The 18,052-nt window shown below is 35.3% G+C and overlaps 2 protein-coding genes across 3 annotated transcripts in view; both read right to left on the bottom strand.

Moving 5' to 3' along the window:
- Positions 1–18,052, bottom strand: part of LOC136041465 (golgin subfamily A member 4-like) — a 122,526-nt gene that overhangs the window by 36,033 nt on the left and 68,441 nt on the right. For both annotated transcript variants that reach the window (XM_065726150.1, XM_065726151.1), the window contains 2 exons: positions 5,339–5,558; positions 449–617 (listed from right to left, as the gene is read on the bottom strand). In XM_065726150.1, coding sequence (XP_065582222.1) covers positions 449–617; positions 5,339–5,558 — 389 coding nt within the window. The remainder of the gene's footprint in view (positions 1–448; positions 618–5,338; positions 5,559–18,052) is intronic.
- Positions 14,766–17,953, bottom strand: LOC136041463 (zinc finger protein OZF-like). Its single transcript, XM_065726148.1, has one exon. It carries the CDS (start codon positions 17,630–17,632, stop codon positions 16,292–16,294), a length of 1,341 nt encoding a protein of 446 aa, XP_065582220.1. The 5' UTR covers positions 17,633–17,953; the 3' UTR covers positions 14,766–16,291.

The raw sequence follows: 18,052 nt of genomic DNA, 5'->3' as shown, positions 1-18,052 counted from the left end.
GCTGAGCGTTTACTTGTAAAGAAAACCGCGAATCAAAAATTTTCCGTCCTTCTGACTCTCTTTGTATTACTCAGCTCTTATTGTTTCTCACCAAATAACCAATGCTTATCGGCGAACTCTGAGCGATAGCTAGACTCCCGAATTATGCAGTGGCAAGCTAGGCCTGTGTCCTGCGCGTAGCGATATAGTCAAGGAAGCATGGTTTTGCGAACGGGTGGTTTCACTGAAGCCCAGATGCAAATGTCAAAAAATATTAAACTAACTATTCCGAAAAAAGGACTTAAAACAATGCGTTTGATTGAATCGCGGTGGAACCCAAATTTGAATCTGGGTCACGGTCTAGGCCACGAAAGGTGAGGGTTCATGGCCTGAAATAGCCCAGCAAACATTTCGAAGAACTTAATTAGTTTATATATATCCAAATAGGCAAAAAAGAGAAAAAAAATACCTTAAGTTGATTTTGCTGTTCAACTTCCTGTGCCACTTTGGCAGAATATTCCATCTCTTGTGCCTCAATAGCCAACTTTTTTGACTCTTCCAGCTCTCGAATTCGGGCTGCATATGCCTCCTCAATTTTGGCTATTTCAAATTTGAACTGACTCTCTTTTTCATTCAACCTTTGAAAAAGTTTAAAAAAAAATTATGATGATAAGTTCTTGCTCGAGGGATGAAATGCTCTTTAAAACATTTCAAGGCTTGATTTTTTTTTATTTTTTTTTTTACTATTTAATTGAATTACATAAGTTATAGTAACTCATTTGGGTTAAACTGCATAACCTAGGTTACATTTACCGTTTCTTCAAATTATAATAAATTTGAATATATATCTATATATATAAAAATAAGTTGTCTGTCTGTGGATCTGTGGATCAGGTGACGTCATGTTTCTGTGTCGGCTGACGTCATGAAATTAGTTGTCGTCATTTTTGCTTTGACGGTGACGTCATTAACGGTATTTAAGACATTTGTTCACGGAAAAATGTTTAATTGTAAAATGACTGAAGAACCTATTGGGTTTGGGATTTTGACTTGGATAAGGTCATCAATGCCTACCAGATTTAAGTTAAAAAAACAAAGGTTCGTCGATATGTACTTCATAGTGACGCTGAAAAATAAAGAAGAAAAAGAAAACTGAAAAAAGGTAAAAAACTAAAAAGAAAAAACACTCAAAGAGAAATTACAGACCGGGACACAAATGACGACCGAGACAGAGGGAATATAAGTGACGACCGGGAACCTCAAAGAGAAATTACACACTGGGACACCCAGCCACAAATCACGACCGGGACACAGGGAATATAAATGACGACCGGGACACAACTACAACGGGGACGCCGGGGGCACAGGCAGGATATATAAATGACGACCGGGACACAGGGATCGTTCGAATAGAAATTACAGACCGGGACACAAATGACGACCGGGACACAGGGAATATAAATGACGACCGGGACACTCAAAGAGAAATTACAAACTGGGACACAGGGACACAAATGACGACCGGGACACAGGGAATATAAATGACGACCAGGACACAGGGACACATCATTAGAATAATGAGGTATAGATCTGAATACGGATTGTTTTTCCCATGGACAATTATATGTTGCATGTTCAAGAGTCAGTAAACCTGACAATCTATTTATATGCACAGACGATGGGACAGCGAAGAATGTTGTATATTCGCATGTTTTACGTAGTTAAAAACATATATTTATGTCTATCTCTATTCACAGATATCTCTCTCTCTCTATATATATATATATATATATATATATATATATATATATATATATATATATATATATATATATATATATATATATATATATATATATATATATATATATATATATATATATATATATATATATATATATATATATATATATATATATCTATATCTATATCTATATCTATATCTATATCTATATCTATATCTATATCTATATCTATATCTATATCTATATCTATATCTATATCTATATATATCTATATCTATATCTATATATATATATATATATATATATATATATATATATATATATATATATATATATATATATATATATATATATATATATATATATATATATATATATATATATATATATATATATATATATATATATATATATATATATTCCAAATACCTATAAGACATCAGATATTACCATCTTAGGTACTGAGTTGCAGTACTGGTCTCGCCGCATTATTTGATAATTTTCTAGTTAACCTGTACTTATACTTTCTGATTTTGAATCCATCAAACGAAAGGGTCACAAATTCAGTAGTAAATTTTATTCTTTTAAAGATCCCAATATCCGATTGCAAAGCTTCTTAAACTCAAATTTAACCGTTTTCTTTTCAATTTTCTTTCAAGGAGGTGATTTTAGCCTGAATGCACAATTTTTAATCGATCGGACGACGAAAACTGAACTGAAACCAGTTAAAAATTCTATAGGTCCACGGACAAGTAGAATTACAAATCAAGAATCAATATAATTACGATTAGCCTACAATTGCAAAATTACAACTGTAATTATAGAATTGCAATTTTAAAACAATAGAGCTAAAAGCAATCAATAAAGTTGTATCTCTACTACCAACATTTTTTACTAAAAATACTGGTATTTAGTATTTTAGTAATACCTGATCACTAAAATACTAACTAAAGGTTTGATAGACGTCCTCTGGCCAAATAGGTTTTGTGACCACTCTTTGTCCTTTATGCTTCAGGGTTTTCCCTCATTCTCAAGACTGGTGATATGAATGGAACTCGCATTATTTACCTCAATCTTTTTTCTTCTTTATCTTTCACCGTGGATGAATATCTGGCTTCTTGTGAATAATTTTGGTGCTTGGTGTAAAATGACCCCCCACAGTCTGTGGGGAAAGGCCTGTAAGTTATGAAACTCGCCCACTGTTTACGTATAGAACTTGTTATTGGGAAGTATACATACTTTTTTTGGAGGGGGGATGCACTTGGGATGGATTTCTATTTGGAGAATCCTCCCTTGGGAGGGAAATTTCTGAGCAGGGGGTTAATATTGCAGGGGAAGTTTTGCACTGGGGGGATCTGACAGAATTACCATACAAAATTCGTTTTAATTGTTTTACATTCTCTTGGCCGAATTTTTCGTGTCGAGACGTTCCGGGACAATTATCCAGGGGCTTTTTTCCGCGTGTTTTGATTTCCGAGAAATAATTTCCTCGAGAGGGTGCATTTCTGGGATGAACGAGAAACCGATTAGAGAAACACCACTACTAGTGGTGTTGAAACACCATTACCAGAGAAACACCACTACTAGCGCAGTTGTCCCCTTACCGGTACCTTATCTGATTTTTCGTTAACTGTGTGTTTATGTCTTGCGTTTTTCTTCTCTTTTTTATTACTATTCCACCTTTGTACTTTTTTCCAAGTGAGGGTTAGGAAGAAATAATAATAATAAAAAAAGAAAAAACTCCATTCATCAGCAAACTTTTAAATTGAATGATATAATGGATGATAATTTCGATCTTCATACCTAACATAGCTTTGGTGTAGCCCACACAGTTTGAAATGTAGGTATTTATGGAAGTAGTTATTAAAATAATTTACTAGGACCAATCATCAAACAGTTCGTGGTAACGAACTGTAAGTAAGGAGCGACCCGGTTCAATAGTAGCCGAAACTCTAAAAAACGGAATTTTGATACAAATAGAAACATCAAAAGAATCGGGTGTTTATGCAGGTTTTAAATATTTAAGTCTCACCAAGTTTAGTCCTACCCATCAACGGCTACGAGCCTGAGAAAATATGCCTTATTTTCGAAAAAAGGGGGAAACACCCCTAAACGTCATAGAATCCTAACAAAAATCACACCATCAGATTCAGCGAATAAGAGAACCCTGAGTAGAGTTTTCAGGCTCATATCTGCAAAAATGTGGAGTTTGTAATTTTTGCGCGAAGAAAGACCACGGATTCGTGTTTATTTGTTTTGATTTAGTTTTTTTTTCCAGGTATGATCGTGTCGACCCAGTGGTCCTAGAATATTGGAAGAGGGCTCATTTGAGCCCTTTTAATACGGAAATTAAATGCTCTAGGGGCCATTTTAAGTGACCAAAAAATTGGAGGGCAAATAGGCCACCTCCCAAGCCACTTTTTTCCCAAAATCATCCGATCAAAATTTTGAAATAGCCGTTTTGTTCATCATAGTTGAAAGGCCCAATAACTATGCCTTTGGGTATAACATGAACCCCCCTCCCACACACAGTTGCAGGGGAGAGGTCTTAAAGTTATAAATTTGCACAATGTTTACGCACAGTATTTGCTATTGGGATGCATGCGTACATTTCTGATGTGGGAGGGGACAAATTTTCTCCTGGGGTTTTCCCACGGGGGAATTTTCCGTAGGGAGGGAAGTTACCAGGAAGTAAACTTGTCAGGGAAAATTATACACTGCGGGAATTTGCCAGAATTCTTATACAAAATTCTTTTTATGTGTCTTGCTTTCTCTTTTCCGTCTCAATTTTACGCACGAAATGTTTAAGAATAATTTTCCGGGTTAATTTTCACGGGATTGAATTGTCTAGAGGATATCTCCATGGTGACGGGGTTCTCCGTGGAGGTGGGGTCAGATTTCCTGGCATTATTTAAAAAACGATCAGAAATCGCTCTTTACACTAAGGTTTTTTAGTACTTTTAAAAAAGCGTCTTATTGTTCTAATTAAATGGCCCTTGTGTTTCAGGAGTCATCCTTAAAGAATTGGAACAAAATTCAAACTTTAGCGTAAAGAGCGAGGGGTTGAGGAGGGGACAACTCCCTTACGTAATACTTTCTGTTCGTTTTAAGTTTTAATGTGGCTCCTTACTTTCGGTCGAAAAAACCTGTTTTTTTTTTATTTATTCCCTATTAAGAGCTAGGATTCAGACGGAAAAATAGGACGCAAAAACAAATCCGAAACTAAAACATAAGCTCAATAAACAACATAATGATGTACTATAATAAAAAAAGCAGCATTCCTAACAACGTGAGTGATTTCTTCTTAATATACACATCAGCACGGAAGGGGAAAGGGACCAGTAAGGAAAACTCCTTGACGAGTTTCAAACATTTTGAACAAATATGCATTTGATAGTTTTAACAACCCTCTTCCCCTCAAGCTAACAATATATACAAAAGATCTGTATCTTTCATTTCAGATAACACTATCAAATGGTACAATTAAAAATATAGCAGTTAATAATTTAACCAGACCAAACTATAAATATTTCTATCAAGAATACTGTATAATGTAGTATCATGATGATAAATGTTTCAGCAAAAGCATTACCAGTCAATATTTTTAAACTTACTTTTCAGACAGCTTGTTTTTCCAATCACTGTTTAGTTCTTCTTCCAATTGCTCTTTCATCTTTTTGATCGCCTCATTTTTCCCTCGGGAAAACTCGTCTATCAAATTCTTCTTTTCCTCTTCTGCTTTGGCAACTGCTGCTTTCATTTCTTCTGAAAGTTGATTACTTCTTTCTAAACTGGACTGGGATAGTTGTTCCAGCTCCTTTTCTAAATAACTCACTGTAAGAACAGGATAGGATTAAAGATACAACAAAATTCTTTTGATTCAGAGAAACCTTATTCAACATACTTTTATAGAAGTTTCGACCCTTATAGTCCTATAGAGGAGATAATAAATAAACGAGTGTTTTTCCCCATTTACATATGCTGTTACATTTGTTCTCTGCACTAAAAGGATATAAGGTCAGATTCATAGGGATGAGGACCTAAGCCCCTAAAATTCCATATACTTTCCCATGTTCTGCATATTTTTCATTCTTCTGTAATATCCGATTCTTTGTGTTTAATAGATCTTCATTAGCAATTAAACGAATACCCTTTTTCGTAAATTGTCACTTGACAGGGGTATGATCTTATGGAGGATACATTGTTCTTGGCAGGATAACCACTATGGAAGAAGACACAAGGGCTTTTTATTGATCTTTATAGAAGTTTTAGAAGGGGTTTCTTGTGTTCCCGAGAAATAGAAGGATTTTCTACTGATCCTTCAATTAATCTTTCAGAACTTGGCTAGAAAATAAACAAACCTTATGTGTTATAATTCACTTAATCGTAACACGGTGATAAGACTTAATGCTTCTAATTATTTTTTTTTTTTTACATTCATTGGATCTTCATTTACAAAGAAACAAACACCCCTTTTTTGTACTTGACATTGGTAAGGTCTTATGATAGATACATCGATACTGGTAGGGCAATCACTACGGATGCTGACACAACGGTAATCTGTTTATGATTACAGAACTTTTAGGAGAGTTTTTCTAATAGTCCCTAAAGACAAATGAGTTTCCACTGATTCTTCTAGTTACCTTTTAGAACTTGGTACCATTCCCTATAAAGAGTTCATGTCTCTTCTTGTTTGCAACACGCTAAAGCTTTCAAGTGGCCTTTAAGACATATACTTATAAAAAACGTATAAAATTTAAGACAGAAACGTATAATAACGGAAACTCGATCTTGTTTCTTTTTATCTTTAGTATTATGACCATTTGGACCACTCTGTACAAATTAACAAGAAATTCCGTTAACAGCAAAAGCAAGTTTTACAAAGGTTTACCTAAAAATTTTTGTTTTTAGCTACAATTCCTGACAAGAAGGCAAAAATGATAGAAAACAAAAAAAAAATAAGCCCTTTGCTATTTTAAATACGGTAAATTTTTACTTGGTTTTCCAATTTGTTTTAGTAACAGTGAATTAGTTGTAAGATTTAAAACTAAAGAGCCGTTAGAATTGGCTAGGATTAAGAGGAATAATTTGTTTTAGTAACAGTGAATTAGTTGTAAGATTTAAAACTAAAGAGCCGTTAGAATTGGCTAGGATTAAGAGGAATAATTTTACCGTAAGTCTGAAAATTTTCTCTTTATGCACAACCTTTTTCGTTTTTTCTAGAATTTAATAATGTTTTATATTTAGTTTTTGTTTTATGTCTTTTATTCATTTATGTTATTAAGCCTATTTTATATCAATAGCCTACTTTGTTTCGTTTGTTGAAGTATTTCGTTTTTCTTTTGCAACTTCATTTAAATACTCTTCTATTTTGAGAAAAAAGAATATAAAAAAATTACATAGGATCTTTAGACAGCATTGACATTGAGGGGAGTTGGAGGGGGAAACCGGAAATCTTGGAAAACGCTTAGAGCGAAGAAATTGGGATGAAACTAGGTGGGTAGAATAAGCAAATGTCGTAGATACGTGATTGACGTAACCGAAATGGATCTGCTTTCTTTGGGGGAGCTACGGGGGTAGGGTTCAGTGCTTTGATGAGTTTGGTGTTTCTGGACGTGCTAGGGTGATGAAAATTGGTAGCCGCGTCAGGGACCTGCGCAAAAGGGCTTAATAAAGTCGTTATCCCCGATTAGACCATCTGGGGGTCTGGGGGTCTGAATATATATATATATATATATATATATATATATATATATATATATATATATATATATATATATATATATATATATATATATATATATATATATATATATATATGTTACGCGCACGCACCATATTAGTTACGCGCCATTGTAGTTGTGTCCCTGTGTCCCACCTGTGAATATATATATATATATATATATATATATATATATATATATATATATATATATATATATATATATATATATATATATATATATATATATATATATATATATTTATATATATATATATATATATATATATATATATATATATATATATATATATATATATATATATATATATATATATATATATATATATATATATATATATATATATTTTTAACTACGTAAAACTTGCGAATATACAACATTCTTGGCCGTCCCATTGTCTGTGCATATAAATAGATTGTCAGATTTACCGAATCTTGAACATGCAACATATAATTGTCCATGGGAAAAAATATCTGTATTCAGATCTGTACCTCATAATTCTAATGATTGCCCTTGAGCTTTGTTGATGGTGATTGCTAATTTGTCCCGGTCGTCATTTGTGTTCCGGTGTCCCGGTCTGTAATTTCTCTTTGAGTGTCCCGGTAGTCATTTATATTCCCTGTGTCCCGGTCGTCATTTGTGTCCCGGTGCTTTGTTGATGGTGATTGCTAATCGAACATTCCTTGTGTCCCGGTCGCTTTCTCTTTGAGTGTCCCGGTCGTCATTTATATTCCCTATGTACCGGTGTCCCGGTCGTCATTTGTGTCCCGATGCCCCGGTTTGTAATTTCGTCAGTTGACAAACATGACGTCAGTCGACACACAAACATGACGTCAGTAGACAGACACACAGACAAACAACTTATTTTTGTATATATATATATATATATATATATATATATATATATATATATATATATATATATATATATATATATACATATATATATATATACAAACAACTTATTTATATATATATATATATACAAACAACTTATTTATATATATATATATATATATATATATATATATAGTCTGTGGATCAGGTGACGTCATGTTTATGTGTTGACTGACGTCATGAAATTAGTTGTCGTCATTTTTGCTTTGACGGTGACGTCATTCAAGATATTTTAGACATATGTTCACGTAGAAATCTATTAATGTTTAAGTTTACAATGACTGATGAACTTACAATGGCAAAAGCCGATGAAGATGCTCAAAGAGTCTATGCCAAAAAACTTGCTGCTGATAGAGAAAGTCAGAAAAGAAAGCGTGCCGAGGAACTACCAGAGCAACGCGAAAGCAGACTTGCTGCTAAAAGAGAAAGTGAAAAAAGAAGGCGTGCCGAGGAATCAAAAGAACCGCAAGGAAACAGGCTTGAGGCTGATAGAGAAAGAAAGAACAGAAATCGTGCCGAGGAATCAAAAGAACAGCAAGGAAACAGGCTTGAGGCTGATAGAGAAAGAAAGAACAGAAAGCGTGCCGAGGAACTACCAGAGCAACGCGGAAGCAGACTTGCTGCTAAAAGAGAAAGTGAAAAAGAAGGCGTGCCGAGGAATTACAAGAACAGCAAGAAATCAGGCTTGCTGCTGATAGAGAAAGTAAGAAAAGAAAGCGTGGCGAGGAATCACAAGAACAGCAAGAAATCAGGCTTGCTGCTGATAGAGAAAGTAAGAAAAGAAAGCGTGCCGAGGAATCAGAGCAACCTGAAAGTTATCGCCTGGCATTCAGGTACAACCCAGTCGATGATTATAGCTTGAGTAGATGTGTTCAAATCGGGACAATGTCTAAAATTTGTCCCTATTGCAAGGCCTTGAAATTCAATGGTGAAACAATGGGAATGTGTTGCGCCTCAGGAAAAGTTAAACTTCCTCTATTGGCTGCACCACCAGAGCCATTGAAGACTTTCCTTACTGGAACTACGTCAGAATCTAAGCGTTTTTTGTCAAAAATCAGAAAATACAACTCATGTTTCCAAATGACGTCGTTTGGAGCCCAAATCGAAAATCCAGATCAATTTATGTCTACTTTCAAAGTAAAAGGGCAAATTTATCATAGAGCAGGGTCCCTTCTACCATTCTCAGGCGAGAATCATAAATTTTTACAATTGTACTTCATCAGTGATAGAAATTCTGAATTGAATGCACGTTGCAAAATTTCTCCCAACGTTGAAAGGACAATCGTTTCCCAATTGCAACATCTTTTCCACGAAAATAATAATTTAGTGCGTCTGTTCAAAACAGCCATCGATTTGATGCCTACTGATACGCATAAAATTGTTATTTCCGCTGACAAAACGCCTCCTGGCCAACATGTGCGTAGATACAATGCTCCAACTATCGACGAAGTGGCAATCGTTATGGTCGGTGATCAGTTTTTACCTCGAGATATTATTCTTCATAAGCGAAACGCTCAGTTGTTAAGAATTGCTGAAACTCATCGATGCTACGACGCCCTACAATATCCTATCATTTTTTGGGATGGAGCCGACGGCTATCACTTTAATATTAAATTGATGAATCCAGCCACTAACAAAGAAATGAATAAGAAATGCAGTGCAATGCATTATTATTCCTATAGACTAATGATTCGGCAGGATGAAGAAAATTATATTTTAAAATGCCGTGAATTGTTTCACCAATTCGTCGTTGATATGTATGCTAAAATTGAATCAGAACGTTTGCTATATATCCGCCTGAATCAGACCAAGCTCCGCTCTGAACAATACATTCATTTGCGAGATGCAGTTATAAATGACGGTAATACCACAAACGTTGGAAGATTAACAATTTTACCTTCGTCATATGCTGGCAGTCCCCGTCATATGCATGAATATGCTCAAGATGCTATTGCGTATGTTCGTCTCTATGGTCGTCCAGATTTATTTATTACATTTACATGTAATCAATATTGGGACAAGATACTGCAGCTTTTACTTCAAGGACAATCGGCGGTTCATAGGCATGACATTACGGCCCGTGTCTTCCGGCAAAAGTTGAAATCACTGATAAACTACATTGTAAAACTTGAAGTGTTTGGGTCAGTGCGATGCTGGATGTACTCAGTGGAATGGCAAAAACGAGGTTTGCCACGCGCACATATACTAATCTGGCTACATAAAAAAATTACTTCGAACGAAATTGATGATGTGATTTCCGCTGAAATACCTGATAAAAATGTCGATAAGCGGTTACATGATATTATTGTAAAAAATATGATACATGGACCTTGCGGTGCACTGAACGAAAATTCACCATGCATGGCCAAAGGAAGGTGCACAAAGCAATATCCTCGACTTTTAGTATCAAACACAATTACTGGCAATGATGGTTACCCACAATATAGAAGAAGATCTACTGAAGATGGCGGTAAAACAGCAATAATAAAGAAGCGTAACGGTACCACCATCGAAGTAGATAACCAGTGGGTTGTTCCATATTCCCCATTATTATCAAAAACATTTAATGCACACATAAACGTTGAATACTGTAACTCCGTAAAGGCAATCAAATACATATGTAAATACGTCAACAAAGGCAGTGACATGGCAGTTTTTGGCTTGCAGCCCGAAATCAAAGATTTCGATGAAATCGTACAATATCAGGCTGGAAGATACATAAGCAGTAATGAAGCTGTTTGGCGAATTCTTTCATTTCCGATACATGAACGTAGTCCAGCTGTTGTTCACTTAGCGGTACATTTACAGAATGGTCAACGTGTTTATTTCACGGAAACCAACGTGCAACAAAGAGTCCTGAATCCACCGGATACAGCATTAACAGCTTTTTTTTCGCTTTGCAAAAATTATTCTTTTGCAAAAAAACTGCTGTATACTGAAGTGCCTTCGTATTACACGTGGAATACTAAAAATAAAGTATTTGAACGTCGAAAACAGGGTAAGTCAGTCGACGGCCAACCTACCATCTTCAAAGATACCACGATAGGAAGACTCTACACCGTTCACCCCAATCAACATGAATGCTTCTTTCTACGCCTGCTTTTGGTGAATGTACCCGGTCCGACATCCTTTGAGTATTTGAGGACTGTAAATGGTACTATACATGACACTTACCGTAGAGCATGCCAAGCTCTGAATTTATTGGAGAATGACCAACACTGGGATAACTGCATCAATGACGCGTGCGAAACGTCAACCCCAAGTCAAATTCGTGCATTGTTTGGCATCATTTTAACAACTTGCTCTCCATCAGCTCCTACAGAGTTATGGGAAAAATATAAGTCAAAAATGTCCGAAGATATACTCCATCGAAAACAGTTAGAGACGTCAGATATGACTTTTGATTTTACATCAGAAATTTATAACTACACTTTAGTTGTTATAGAAGATTTGTGCGTACGTATGGCAAACAAACCTCTTCAGGATTTGGGAATGCCTTCACCTAACCGTATCGCTGCTGTTTCGACATGTGTAGAATTGGATCGTGAACAAAGTTACAGTACGAGTGATCTATTGTCGTATGTACAAAATAACATTTCCAAGTTAACGTCGGAACAAAAAGACATTTATGATACGATAATGCATTGTGTCGATAACAACGTTGGAGAAATTTTCTTTTTGGATGCGCCAGGAGGTACTGGTAAAACGTTTGTGATAAAACTGATTCTGGCATCAATTCGATCAAAAAATGATATAGCGTTGGCAATTGCGTCGTCCGGAATAGCCGCAACATTGCTGCCTGGTGGAAGAACTGCTCATTCCGCTTTGAAATTGCCTCTGAACTTGCATTCTACAGAAACTCCCACGTGCAATATTTCCAAATCATCTGGGATGGGTAAAGTATTGCAGCAATGCAAACTTATTATTTGGGATGAGTGCACAATGGCACACAAAAAATCACTCGAGGCTCTGGATCAATGCTTGAAAGATTTGCGAGGGAAGTCGAAATCCTTTGGCAGCACATTAATATTGCTTGCGGGAGATTTCAGGCAAACATTACCTATAATACCTAGATCAACTCCTGCAGACGAAATGAACGCTTGCCTGAAAAATTCTAATTTATGGGCACACGTAAAAACATTAAAATTAACTACAAATATGCGTGTCCGATTGCAAAACGATGACTCTGGTCAAACATTTTCAGATCAATTGCTGGCAATGGGAAACGGAAAGCTCCCAGTAGACTCAATTTCAGGACGTATACAACTACCTGCTGATTTCTGTAATTTAGTGACGTCCAAAAATGAATTGATTGAAAAAGTATTTCCGAATATTCTAAAAAATTATAAAAATAATAAATGGCTAAGTGAAAGAGCGATTCTCGCACCCAAAAATATAGACGTCCACGAAATCAACAATATTGTTTTGACCAAGATTCGAGACCAGGCAGTCCTTTACAAGTCAGTCGACACAGTTTTGGAACCAAATGAAGCGGTTAATTATCCATCTGAATTTTTAAATTCCATAGATCTTTCAGGGTTTCCACCACACGTGCTACAATTAAAAATAGGCGTACCAATAATACTTTTAAGAAATATAAACCCACCAAAGCTTTGCAATGGCACTCGACTTGCCGTAAAAAAAACAATGGAAAACCTAATAGAGGCTACAATCTTGACAGGGCTTTTTGAGGGTGAGGCTGTTCTTATTCCTCGCATTCCCATGATTCCAACGGATCTGCCTTTTCAATTTAAAAGATTGCAATTCCCAATTCGATTAGCATTTGCAATCACCATTAACAAAGCTCAAGGTCAATCATTAGAAAAATGTGGTATAGATCTTAATACTGATTGTTTTTCCCATGGACAACTGTACGTTGCATGTTCGAGGGTCGGTAAACCTGACAATCTATTTATATGCAGCGACAATTGGACAGCGAAGAATGTTGTATATTCGCAAGTTTTACGCAGTTAATTTGTATTTTGGAACCAAATGAAGCGGTTAATTATCCATCTGAATTTTTAAATTCCATAGATCCTTCAGGGTTTCCACCACACGTGCTACAACTAAAAATAGGCGTGCCAATAATACTTTTAAGAAATATCAACCCACCAAAGCTATGCAATGGCACGCGACTTGCCGTAAAAAAAACAATGGAAAACCTAATAGAGGCCACAATCTTGACAGGGCCTTATGAGGGTGAGGCTGTTCTTATTCCTCGCATTCCCATGATTCCAACGGATCTGCTTTTTCAATTTAAAAGATTGCAATTCCCAATTCGATTAGCATTTGCAACCACCATCAACAAAGCTCAAGGGCAATCACTAGAAAAATGCGGTATAGATCTTAATACAGATTGCTTTACCAATGTACAATTGTATGTTGCATCTTTGAGGGTCGGTAAACCTGACAATCTATTTATACGCACAGACAATGGGACAGCGAAGACTGTTGTATATTCACAAGTTTTACGTAGTTAATTTGTATTGCATCTATCTATCTATATAAAAACGAGTTATGTGTATGCATGTTTGTTTGTTTGTAAAAAGAGCGTTTGCATATGACGTCATTATTAGTACATACGGCTTCGTATATGGACAGACAATGGGAAAGCCAAGAATGTTGTATATTCGCAATTTTTACGTAGTTTGAAACACATATATAAATCTATCTATATTCACAGGTGGGACACAGGGACACAACTACAATGGCGCGTAACTAATATGGCGCGTAACGACTTACGCGCGCGGGGGGGCTTGAGGGGGTGCGAAGCGCCCCACCAACTAGGTGTTGGGGTGGCGCGAAGCGCCACCCCAACAGCTAGTGTATATATATATATATATATATATATATATATATATATATATATATATATATATATATATATATATACTCACAAGTGAGACACAGGGACACAACTACAATGGCGCGTAACTAATATGGCACGTAACAACTTTGGCGCGCGGGGGAGCTTGCGGGGGGGGCGAAGCGCCCCCTCCAACTAGGTGTTGGGATGGCGCGAAGCGCCCCCTCCAACTAGGTGTTGGGATGGCGCGAAGCGCCACCCTAACAGCTAGTATATATATATATATATATATATATATATATCTATATATCTATATATCTATATATCTATATATCTATATATCTATATATATATATATATATATATATATATATATATATATATATATATATATATATATATATATATATATATATATATATATACATATATATATATATATATATATATATATATATATATATATATATATATATATATATATATATATATATATATATATATATATATATATATATATATATATATATATATATATATATATATATATATATATATATATATATATATATATATACTGAATTTCAGTTCCACTTTAAATTTAGTATATAGAAGGCTCCGCAGAAAAAATTCCGATCGGGCCCTGCATCCAGTCGATCTGACCCTGTCAAAATATTTTTGGTTTAGATATTTTCCTGGCCCTCTCTACCATTATGACCCTTACTCTACCCTTTTATCTCTTTCTACCAATCTGATCCTTCAAGTTACAAGCCTATAAAACACTTTAGATGTTGCAAACTGAAACAGCCCAAATTAGTTTCAAATTTTGTTTTCTGCATGGAATACAAAATTTGGCCAAAGAAACTTGTGACTATAATTTCCAGATATGCTCTTTTGACGAGCTAAGTAAACAAGATTTTTGTTTTCGGGTTGCGTCTCTATTTCATTAGTAGTAAATTCTAATCTAAATACTATTTAAATAAAAAATAGACAGAATAGAGACCAACCACTCAGCTCCTCACTCCAAGTCAAGATTTGAGGTTCATTTACCACCACCTCCCCCTCCCGACCATAAATTATCCTGAATTTACAACTTGATCCCCAAAGCCATTCCCAGGATGTTACAGATACTTCTCTCAAATCATCTTGCTTTTTTATCTGACGACTTTTGATTTACCTTTATAATTTCTTTAGGGACTTGGAGTGCAAAAGTGTTTTTGATGGACTGGGGACAAGACATTTTCCTCCCTGGTCGTCAAGTTGAAAATATGGAATGATGTTGGGTCTGAGGGCAAATGAACCTCAAATTTTGACTTGAAACGAAAGAAAAAACGAAAGAAAAAACGAAACTATGAAATAAACAAAGATGGATAATCAACCTGAATAACAATTTGTAACAATTAAAACTGTAACAATTTGTAAAACAATTAAACAGTTAAAACTAAAAACATTTCTGTTAATTGTCAAATATATAAAAAAAAATCATTCATTTGGCTTGCGTAATCGATTGCATAACCTTTTATTTTTGAAAAACGCCTATTGCTTCTTAAAAAAGTACAAAATGTTCCTACTTTTAATTATAGGGAATGTGTGTCGGGGTTCGTCCTTTACTAAGCAAAATCGTAGTCAGTGACAAGATCACTTGATTTTTTTTTTGGGGGGGGGGGGGGGTTGTCATCCTCTTTGTCAAAGTTAAGCCTATTTTTCAGCCTCATAGATGATATTGAGTAATAATAGAAAAAAAAAAAATAAAAGCGGAGCTATATTTAAACCAAAGACGAGTGAAGTTTAAACTATGAAATTTAATTGAAACTTAAAACCGACAAAAATTTAAATGAATAAAATGAATTTAAAAAAAAAACAACAGAAATCCCCACAAAACAAGTAGGGCTGACACCCAGTATCACTTTTGAATTCTTCACATTCCTATAGTTTTTCACCAGCGTGCGTTTTCATATGCCTAGTCAAATTGCTCTTGGTGGAAAATTTCTTTTTGCATGCTTGACATTCATAGAGTTTTTCTCCATTGTGCGTTCTCATGTGCTGACCCAAACTAAATTGCGAAGAAATGTTCTTTTTGCACATATTACATTCGTATGGTTTTTCACCAGTGTGGGTCCTCATATGTATAGCCAAATTGGACTTGGTAGAACATTTTTTTTTTCGCATACTTCACATTCACAGGGTTTTTCTCCATTATGAGACCTCATATGCCTAGCCAATCTGTACTTTGAAGGAAATTTCTTCTTGCAAACTTCACATTCATGTAGTTTTTCACCAGTGTGCATTCTCATATGCTCGTTTAAAGACTTTAACCAACCGAATTTCTTTTCACATGTTTCACATTCATAAAGTTTCTCACCAGTGTGGGTTCTCATATGCATGGTCAATATATACTTCCGAGGAAATTTCAATTCGCAAACGTCACATTCATGTAGTTTTTCACCAGTGTGGGTCCTCATATGTATAGCCAAATAGTCATTGGTAGAAAATATTTTTTCGCATACTTCACATTCATAGGGTTTTTCTCCATTATGAGACCTCATATGCCTAGTCAATCCGTGCTTTGAAGGGAATTTCTTCTTGCAAACTTCACATTCATGTAGTTTTTCACCAGTGTGCATTCTCATATGCTCGTTTAAAGACATTAACCAACCGAATTTCTTTTTACATGTTTCACATTCATAAAGTTTCTCACCAGTGTGGGTTCTCATATGCATGGCCAAATTGGACTTGGTAGAACATTTTTTTTTGCATACTTCACATTCATAGGGTTTTTCTCCATTATGAGACCTCATATGCCTAGCCAATTTGTACTTTGAAGGGAATTTCTTCTTGCAAACTTCACATTCATGTAGTTTTTCACCAGTGTGCATTCTCATATGCTCGTTTAAAGACATTAACCAACCGAATTTCTTTTTACATGTTTCACATTCATAAAGTTTCTCACCAGTGTGGGTTCTCATATGCATGGCCAATATATACTTCCAAGGAAATTTCTTTTCGCAAACGTCACATTCATGTAGTTTTTCACCAGTGTGGGTCCTCATATGTATAGCCAAATAGTCATTGGTAGAAAAAAAATTTTCGCATACTTCACATTCATAGGGTTTTTCTCCATTATGAGACCTCATATGCCTAGCCAATCCGTACTTTGAAGGGAATTTCTTCTTGCAAACTTCACATTCATGCAGTTTTTCACCAGTGTGCATTCTCATATGCTCGTTTAAAGACACTAACCAACCGAATTTCTTTTTACATGTTTCACATTCACATGGTTTTTCATCAGTGTGGGCTCTCATATGCCTAGTCAAATCGTTCTTGATAGAAAATTTCTTTTTGCAAGCTTCACATTCATAGATTTTTTCCAGTTGTATGTCTTCTTGGATTGTAAAGTCGGTCACTCCGGTAATATGCTGTGAATCTGAGTTAGGGCCAAAGTTTCCAATTCTTAGATCCATATCACTAAAGGTATAATGTACTTGTACTTGTTACTTGTATACTTATATAGCTACTTGCTTGTCGGAAAGAGATTGATGGATCTTCCTAGACAATGCTTGTTTTTATGCTATGAATGACGTCATTAAAAAAGCCTATGATGTGGATTTTCATGTGACGTCATTTACAGATATAATATAAATGCAGCATTCTATATTAGTGGATGACGTCATCAAGATACTGGTTTATATAAATATTATATGTGCCATATGTATTTTCCTCCAAAATTAAGGCTCTCCACAAATTTTCAGAAGGCTCCGCAGAAAAAATTCCGATCGGGCCCTGCATCCAGTCGATCCGACCCTGTCAAAATATTTTTGGTTTAGATATTTTCCTGGCCCTCTCTACCATTATGACCCTTACTCTACCCATTTATCTCTTTC

This window comes from Artemia franciscana, unplaced genomic scaffold, assembly GCF_032884065.1.
Source record: "Artemia franciscana unplaced genomic scaffold, ASM3288406v1 PGA_scaffold_23, whole genome shotgun sequence".
Classification (NCBI taxonomy): domain Eukaryota; kingdom Metazoa; phylum Arthropoda; class Branchiopoda; order Anostraca; family Artemiidae; genus Artemia; species Artemia franciscana.
Note: the sequence above shows the minus strand (reverse complement) of the source record. Positions and strands in the feature narration are given on the sequence as shown.

Coding starts and splice junctions, on each gene's coding strand:
- LOC136041463 (XM_065726148.1), bottom strand. CDS start 17,632: ATGGATCTAAGAATTGGAAACTTTGGCCCTAACTCAGATTCACAGCAT.